This window comes from Scylla paramamosain, chromosome 30 (assembly GCF_035594125.1).
Source record: "Scylla paramamosain isolate STU-SP2022 chromosome 30, ASM3559412v1, whole genome shotgun sequence".
In the NCBI taxonomy this organism is placed as follows: Eukaryota; Metazoa; Arthropoda; class Malacostraca; order Decapoda; family Portunidae; genus Scylla; species Scylla paramamosain.
Window position 1 is genome coordinate 7,561,615 of NC_087180.1, and position 9,343 is coordinate 7,570,957.

The window sequence follows — 9,343 nt, forward strand, 5'->3', positions numbered from 1 at the left end:
CATCCTTAAAAATCAGTGTAACTTCAATTAGAGCTTTTTGAAAGTAGTGTTGGTGCAGCACAGAAGTGTTTCAGAATATGGTGTGTGTGTGTGTGTGTGTGTGTGTGTGTGTGTGTGTGTGTGTGTGTGTGTGTGTGTGTGTGTGTGTGTGTGTGTGTGTTTCTCTTTATGTAGGTCTGTTGGAGAGACTGCCACGTGTAGCCCTGATGGCTTTTTGCAGGATCTCTCTCTCTCTCTCTCTCTCTCTCTCTCTCTCTCTCCATTCCTTCTACTTCATCTTTACGTATTTTCTTCTCGTCACTTCACATTTTCTCTCCTTCATCCCTTAATCTTCATTGTTTCATTCTCCTTTACTCTCTTTCTCCTCTCTTTCTCGTCTTTTCTCTCGTACCTTTGTTATTTTCTTACTCTTATGTCCTTTAGCTGACTGTTCCTTTATACGTAACTATTTCTATTTGATTTCTTAGCTCCAACTTCCTACTTGTTCTCGTCTTTCTGTTTTTCCTCTTTTCTCATTCCTCTTCTATCCTGCTAAAGTTACGATCACTTTTTCCTGGAATATGAAGAGATAGAGAAGAGATGCGATTGCGGGAAAAAGAAGACAGAAATGAGGTAGGAGAGGTGGTTGGTGATGAAAAAGAAGAGGAGAGAGGGCTGTGAAAGAAAAAGAAAGAAGGAAGGGGAGAAAAGGCGATGAGTGGATGAGAAGAGAGGGGAATAGAGTGGAGAAGATTGTGGGAGATGGGAAGGGACGGGAGGGAGAGGGAGGTGAGGGGCGGGTGAGAGACGCTGCGCATCCCCCATGTGGCAGCTGACACAACAAAGAGGTTGGCGGCAATTATTAACTCGTTAGGTCAATTAGCAAAGGATTAATGTATTTCTCCAACCTGTTTTCACTCATCTCCTGGCTTCGTCGTCGTCGTCGTAGGAGGAGGAGGAGGAGGAGGAGGAGGAGCGCGACAAGGGGAGTTGGGTTACGTGGAGGGTTGCCGTCACCAGTAGCTCATCTGGCCCCACTAAGCTATATTTGTTTATCTTCGTCCCGAGGAGTGACACAGAGGCCACGAGAATTTTCTCTGGCGGATCTCAGGTCAGACTGTGCTATATGAGTGTTGTGGAGAGAGTCGAGAAGGAATAAAAAAGGGAAGGGAAGTAGAGTGTGTCTGCCCATGTCACCTTTCTGCCTCGCGCACCATCATCTCGCCCCCGCCACAGCGCCCACACCTCATCAGCTCGCCACCCTCTTTGCGTCGTGTTCAACCGCAGAAGCCAAATTGTTCTGTCTCTATTTGCTCACCCGAGTGACTCAGCGCGCGGTGCCTGCAAGCCCCGGGCAGCGAGGCAGCGGGGCGGCGGTGCCGTGCTGGGGACAATCCTCCATCCTGTGGCTCAGTTTCTGTTATGTTCATCTTGGGATGACAAAAATACTTCTCATTAATTGTTTGGTAGTTACAACAGGCGGTTAGCAGTTACAGCAACTACTTGCACTGTTCTTCCTCCAAACTAACCTCCTCTCCCTTCAGGTTTGGTTCCAGAACCGCCGCGCCAAGTGGAGGAAGCGGGAGAAGGCTCTTGGGCGTGAAAGTCCCTCCTTCATGGGCGTGGAGCATCCCCTAGGCGGCCTGCCCGACCTGCCCCTGCCTCTCCTGCCGCCCCCGCACTCCGTGGCCGCCGCCGCCACCGCGGCTGACCTGCTCCATCTGCACGCCATCCACGCCCTGCACCTGCAGTCCTTCCTGCACCAGCCGCACAGCCCCGGCCTGCACCAGAAGGCCTCCGGGCTGCCCTCGCCGCTCCTCAACCCCGTGATCCACCACTACATGCCGTCGCACCGCCTGCCGCTGCTGCACCCCGCTACCAGCATGGCCCAGGGGCTGCCCATCTCCATCATGGGCTCCTCCTCAGGCCCGTCCGTCAGTCCAGACGCCTCACCCGCCCACTCCCCGCCAATCAGCAGTCACGGCCCTATCAGCACCACCACCACCTCCACGCCCACGGCCGCCCCCGCCTCGCCGCCCACCGGGCTCCCTCTGGATTGCCGCGGCGCCTCGGTGGACCTGCTGAGGCTTAAGGCACGTCAGCACTTGGAGCGGCTCTCCCCGCCTGCGCCAGGCCTCCACGCCTCCTCTTGAACGCCCACGCCGCCACACAGCCGCCGAGGGTCTTGTTGCCAAGGTGGTCACTCTGTAGTCACGAGGGAAACATTGAGTTGATGTTATGTGTCGGTGGCAACGAGTACATCCCGGGCACTGAGGGGCGCCGCGGGCGCCGGGGCCTGGGAAGCCCCGCGAAGAGCAGGCGGCTCTCGGTGTCCGAATGTGGATGAAGAGGCACAGCGGATGTTCAGTTCCGGGAGGCGGAGCGGCGGGGTTGAGACGCCGAGGGTCACGAGTCCCTCAGGACGTGTCCTTCCTCACGCCGTGTATGAAGAGCCCCGCGGGGAGGTATGAAACGTACTATAATGCAGCAATTGCTATCATTGCTCGGGCGGGTCGGTGCTGGAGGGCGGCGGGTGGCAGGAGGGCGAGGGGCGCCAGTCTGTGTGTGACTCTCAAGTAGGCTCCCGTGGGCGTCCCTAGCAGCGTCTTCCGGCTTCTCCGTGAGGGCGGCGACAAAGTCTTTAATTACATCCTGATCAACCTTTCATTTGGTCAGGCCAGCTGTGGGGGCAGCGGCGGCGGCTCGGGGCGGGCGGCGCCGCGCCACACCAAGCGACACTTCCCATTAGAGTCAAGGTGCAGTGCTCCCAAAAATGTGGAATACGAATCTTTCACTTCCACTCTGGATCTTTATCGACAACTCGTCCGCCAATCTGGCCAATTTGTCAATAGATTAATGATTTTGAGCTTTGGAGACGAGTGGCGCGGGGCAGACTCCTCCCTTACCCACACATTTCATTACTGCCTTTATTGCCACGCGGCCCAAAGCTCAAATTGGCCGTTCCAGTCTTCCTTATTGACACTCGGCAGCAAACCCGGCTAATTTACGAGCTTCACGGGACACTGATGCTAATTAATTACGGCGGTAAGGTCGTAATTGGCGTGGCGGCCGCTGCGGGAATATTAGGGGCGTGTGTTTGCTCTTCTTCGACAATACACTCACAGGACGGACCAAGTTTCTCCCCTCCACTGTTCCTTTGGGGCTGTGTGTGTGTGTGTGTGTGTGTGTGTGTGTGTGTGTGTGTGTGTGTGTGTGTGTGTGTGTGTGTGTGTGTGTGTGTGTGTGTGTGTGTGTGTGTGTCTGTGTGTGTGTGTGTGTGTGTGTGTGTGTGTGTGTGTGTCTGTGTGTGTGTGTGTGTGTTTGTATGTGTGTGTGTATGCGGGGAAGAGAACATAAATGACAACTTATGACTTTCCTTTACCTAAAAATAAATTCAAACAGCTTGTCTTAATTTCACTGAGGAACAAAGTGACAGAATATTCCCTCAAGAAATTCTGTGCGAGAACCTTTGATTTATTATTTCCTTTCCATTGCGCTGCCGGCACACTCATACAAAAGTGAGTCCAGCTTGGCAGCGGCGCATTGAGCAAATAACACAATTAGTCAGCGAGTCAATCAGGTCCATTATTGCATTATTAGTCCAGCGTTAGAGAATACACCTCAACATGATCACGCTCCAGATAATTAAATGAGTGACTTTGACTTTTGCATTCTCTCCGACACTTGAGATTCCAATTTATATAAACTAAACAAAAACCGGTTAAGTTTTATTATATTACATTATTAGTTCAGCATTAGGAAAGTCATCTTGGCATAATCATGGAGGCAAGAATTAAAAAGATTACTTCAACATCCTCCACGCCACTGATCGCTCCACCGAACAGAGTAAAAACCGGAAAATTTTTATTTTTAGTAAATCATTTTTCCATCGTCACAAAAATTAAATTCACTATGAAAATGAGCACGAAAAGCACATGAATAACTTCAATATAATTCCCGCCACTTATCATTCCTTCTGCTTAAATAAATGAAGTAAAAACCTGATAAATTCTGTTATATATAGTACATTATTATTTCACTGTTACAAAAATTCACTTCACCATGATACCAAACAAAATATGTCCTGACAGTCGTCGCCTCAAAGCCACCACAGCCTCCCTGCTCCTCCGATGCCGCGCCTCACCCCCACCCGGCTGTCCTCTCAACTCACTCTTGACTCCTTTCTGCGTCCTCTCCCGCCCACCCACCGCCACGCCTAGCACGCAGTACTTAGGCCCGTGTTCTGAAACGCTTTCCTCTTTCACCACGACTATTTTCAAAGGCCACAGAAGTGATTAGCCGGATTCTCAAGACTGTTTCTCCTTTAAATAATGTAAAAACCTTGTTAATATGTTACTGGAACCGTAAAAAACATCTTCAAAAAGCAGTGTAGCTTCAAGTAGAGCCTTTTGAAAGTAGTGGAAGTGCAGCGCGAAAGTGTTTCAAAATACGGTTCTTAGTCGTGTAGGTGATGTAACAACGCCCACGCCCGAGAATGCCCAGACCTCCACCGCCGCAGGAACCCACGACTACGAGTGTGGGGGCTCCTGCAGACGCATCTTGTCAATAGAATTCGGATAAAAAATAATGAAACTGAGAACACGGTGAAGAAAGGATAAGAAAAGGAAAACGTTAAAAATTTTTCTTATAAGCATACGTGAAAAAAATATCATGACCAGAAAGGAAGTTTTATGCTTAAAACTATCAGAAATTTGATCTCTCACCCTGCTCTTCGCCTCCCTCTGAAGAAAATATTTAGAGAAAATAAAACGTTAAACTGAAGACGTATTGAAAGAAAACAATCAAGAAAACAGTGTTTATCCTCTTGAAAATAAATAAAAATACACAAGAAAAGAACAGAGAACAGAACACTCACCCTTGGAAACCCATGTGTTGTGCTGCAGACCTGAGGGAAAGAGAACACAGAAGACACATTAAAGCACGTAAACATTAAGAGTAATCATCGTCTCCCGCCTGCCCTTCCTCATCCTTGGAGTTACGTCACCTCTTTGTAGTAACAGAAAAAAAAAAGATATTTACTACTTCCACTAAAACAAAATCTAAGCCCACTATCTCAATTATTTCTCTATTTTTTTTTTTTTTTTTTTTATGTGCGTGTGTGTGTAGGTGTGTACTGCGTGATCAAGCTCCACACAAGGTTTTAATTCTCCAAACGATACTTGAGTGTGGAGTAAACCCTTCCTTGATCCTGAGGCGGCCAAGGCTGACGACGGGCCAAGGCTGGAGGATGAAGGCCATGTTACTTAGTGCATTTAACCACGTCCCTTTGTTGGCCATACCGGTGTGATGGGAAGAAAAAATATGTGTATATATTGATGTATATTAGAAATTCAGTTATTCATACTCTCTCTCTCTCTCTCTCTCTCTCTCTCTCTCTCTCTCTCTCTCTCTCTCTCTCTCTCTCTCTCTCTCTCTCCCCGTTAGAGGTCCCACATGTAGTTGTTGCTTTGTTACCGTATAGTACTTGTTTAGAATAGCGTGGTTCCCCCTTCAACCAGGCTTCAGTACAGTACCGTTTAACGTGCATCCATTTTCTTTAAACACCAAACAACCAACATAGAGTTATCCATTAATTATAAGGAGTTTAAGTGTAATTTCGGACAGTGTATGGAGAACAGCTTCTTAATGTAATGAATCCTGGAAGTCTGGAGATCAAGGGGGGAACTTCGTTATTTTCCGAGGACTTTGTGAGCAACGGCCACCAACGACACTACAATCATATCCCGTTTTCTATATTCCCATGTTAGTCTCAAACAACGCAGCCTATATTTCACCCAGCCTCAACTTCTCTTGTTATTCCTACTTTTAATAATCTTTCTTTATGTATAACGTGATGTATGTCTTACTTTTTCTCTCCCCCTCGCTTCTTTTCCTGTCCTGTTATCAAGATACTGTGTTGTGGAGTGAATGTTTCGTAAGCACACTCACCGCAGTATCGCACTTAAAGCTAATTCAACTCATGCATCAGCTGATCACTAAAGGAATAAACACTAACTTGTATTATATGTCAAGTTGTGCAGTAAATCGTAGGTAAGAGTTTTGGGTATACGTAGAATATTCTTATCCATATATTATATACTGAGTTATCGGATCCAGGCGTGTTCTGGAACGATGTATGAAGATGTATATTGTTTCAAGACACTTCTTGTAAATTTGGATATTATTTTTTACAATCTGTTGAGGGACTGGCATCTTCAGCGGGTCTTTTTTTCCGTCTTTTTATTGCCCTTGGTCAGATTCCCTCTTACATTAAAAAATATAGTTCATAACATTGTAAGTGGTGAGTTGATGCATGAATGTGAGTGATAATTCTCTCTCTCTCTCTCTCTCTCTCTCTCTCTCTCTCTCTCTCTCTCTCTCTCTCTCTCTCTCTCTCTCTCTCTCTCTCTCTCTCTCTCTCTCCACACAGGTCGGTGTTACAATGATAGAATAACATACATATACAGACCCTTTTCCACAGCTTGAGTTGTTACCGCCCCTCGCCTCGTGTCGCTGTATCTCTGGTGTCCCTGTTGCTGCGGCGCGTCTACCTTACTTGTGTTACTGTGCTAAGGAATGTGTACATATACTAAAAGGGCTCCAGCCATGAATAAAGATGTCTGTTGCACTTATGTGTCTTACTGGAAGAATGCCCCTTTTCTTTCTTTCTATTTTATGCAGGTACATCGTTATTACTGTCTTGAATTTGATATTTTGCCTTTATACTCAATCCAGATATCAACCCAGATTTTCCATATTCAGTACGTATTTTTTTCTACGTAATAGCAAAAAGCTAAGTGTCTGTAGACTAATAATCAGTTTCACTATTTTGCATAATTTACAGATTTAGTTTCCCCGGACAAAAGGTTTACTCATTGCAGAACTGACGGGAAAAAGAGGGGGAGACAAACACAAGATTAGGTTTGGTGCGTGTCTCAGCCTTAGGACCATATTCTGAAACATTTCTGCTCGGCACCTCCACTACATTAAAAAAGCTCTAATTGAAGTCATACTGGTTTTTATGGGAGTTTTTATGGTTCTAATGAGAAATTAACAAGATTTCTACATTATCAGCTGAATAAACAGTCTTAAAAACCCGACTAGTCATCTCTCTGGCCTTTGAAAATAATCGTGGTGAGAGAGCAAAGCGCTTCTGAACACGGGCCTTGCACTTATATGATTCTCCCTTTGAAGCATCACGAGGCACTGACAAATTAATCTCAAGCGGGAAAACTGGCAAATGAGACGCAGTCCCCGTGAAGTGAACCTCGGCAGGACACTGAAGGGAAGAGAGTCCAGCACATTAACTTTTTCCCTGTCACTCACTAATCTTTCTCTAATCACAAACCTGTGTGAGATATATTGTTTTTTCATCAGCCATATTTAGTCATTATACTGGCTACACATTGGAAAATCTACTGTCTTAATCCCCCTTTCCTTCTTATGGTGCTTGAAGAGATTGTACATAAGTAGTGGTAATTTTTGGTGCTGTGAAGTGTAATATACAGCAGTGAAAGGATTAGGTACCTAACCTAACCAAACCTAACCTAACGTAACTTAATCTAACTTAACCTAACATGTAACTGCCCGAGTTTTATGGCGAGTTTCGTGCTTTTTTTTTTTTATGAGTTTGTCGAGTAGCTGAACATACACTTAGGGCTGAACGGGCTGATAACGCACTGGTTTTTATGAGTGACTGATATATGGTTAATGAAACGTTTCCATAAAGAGAATTCGTATAGCTTTAGTTTTTTATTTATTTCTTATTTTTATTCATTTTCTTTTTCAATTTTATCTCTTCGTTTTTTTTTTGTAATCTTCTCTTCAACCTAAGGATTTTGGCTTATTTCCTTTCTTTTGTCTTTTACCTTCCTATTTCTCCCTCTTCTCAGCCTTCCTTTCTTCCTTCGTGTCCTCTTGTCTCTTTCTCTTCCCCTCTTTCACTTGTGTTTTTCCTGTTCCTCCCTTTTTTTCTTCCCCTCCTGGCCACTCTCTTCCTTCTTCCCTCCTTCACTCGTCTCTCTCCCTCTTCCCACCCTTTCCTTCCTTCCGTCGTGCCCTCTCATCTCTTCCTTTTCGCCTATTTCACTTCTGTTTTTCCTGTTTTTTCCCCTTCTCTCGCCCTCTCCTCTTGTCTCCTCAACGCTCCTGTCTTTCCGTCCTGTCTCGTCCCCTTCAGAGCTCCTCCTTTTGCCCTTTTCTTCCGCTCTTTCTTCCCTTTGCCTTTAGTTCCTTTAGTTTCTGCTCTCCTTTGACGATGCTTTGCTCTTGAACCCATTTGCAGTATTCTCTTTTATTGTTCTCTCTCTCTCTCTCTCTCTCTCTCTCTCTCTCTCTCTCTCTCTCTCTCTCTCTCTCTCTCTCTCTCTCTCTCTCTCTCTTTTATATTTTTTTCTTCTCTGTTTTTGGTTTCTTCCTTCATTATTTTCCTTTTACTTCTTCTTTAATCAGTTTTTTTTTTTCTTTTTGTCTTTAGTTATTGCATTACCTTTTAGATAAATGTGTTCTTTAGTCTGTTATTTATTATTATTATTCATTTCTTCTTTTTATAGGCCTCTCTCCCTTTAAGTTTTCTTTCTCCCGTATTTATTTTTTCCTTTTTGCATTTAGTTCTCGCAATATTTTCACACCATCTTGTTCTTTCAATCCATCTACAACATCCTCTTCTATAATTTTCCCTCCCTTTATATTTTTCCTTTTCCGTGACATTTCCTTCTTCGTTTATAGTTCTCTTGCCTTTTATTTTTCTTTCTTCCGTCTTTATTTTCCCTTTTGCATTTAGTTGTTGCATTATTTTCACATCACCTTGTTCTTTTAATCCACCTACAACATTCTTTCACAGTTTTCCCTCCCTTTACATTTTTCCCCTTTTCCCGTAATAATTTTCCGTTTACCGTTAGTTTCTACATTACTTTCACATCACCTTGATCTCATAATCCATTTATAACACTCGTCTTCTCCTCTCCTCACTTATACTCCTCTCTCCCCCACTCTGTACACTCCCCTTCACGTGTACACACTTATCCCTTTGTCTCCCCCGCACCCTTTCACAGTATCACCCAATTACCCCGTCAGCAGCGTCAGCCCGTCACCCCCATCAGCCCGTCACCCCCATCAGCCCGTCACCCTTCCTCCTTCCGGCGCGAGTAAGTGTTAAGATTGTCCAATATTGCCTAAGCGCTTCAGTCCCCTCATAACAGCGTGTCATAAACCCAATCTTGTTTGCCTGCTCGCTCGCCGGACCTAATTGCTTCATTATCATAATCAAATGCGGTTCATTATTAACTCTTACAGGTGATAACGGTGATAAGAGACAGGTATGATCCCTTCTCTCTCCCTCCCCTTACTCTCCTCCTCTCCCTCT

The 9,343-nt window shown here is 45.3% G+C and overlaps 1 protein-coding gene across 2 annotated transcripts in view; it reads left to right on the forward strand.

Moving 5' to 3' along the window:
* Positions 1-6,394, forward strand: part of LOC135116217 (homeobox protein ARX-like) — a 41,895-nt gene extending 35,501 nt beyond the window's left edge. For both annotated transcript variants that reach the window (XM_064033564.1, XM_064033566.1), the window contains exon 4: positions 1,524-6,394. In XM_064033564.1, coding sequence (XP_063889634.1) covers positions 1,524-2,132 — 609 coding nt within the window. In that variant the 3' untranslated portion in view covers positions 2,133-6,394. The remainder of the gene's footprint in view (positions 1-1,523) is intronic.
* The last annotated feature ends 2,949 nt before the right edge of the window (positions 6,395-9,343 follow it).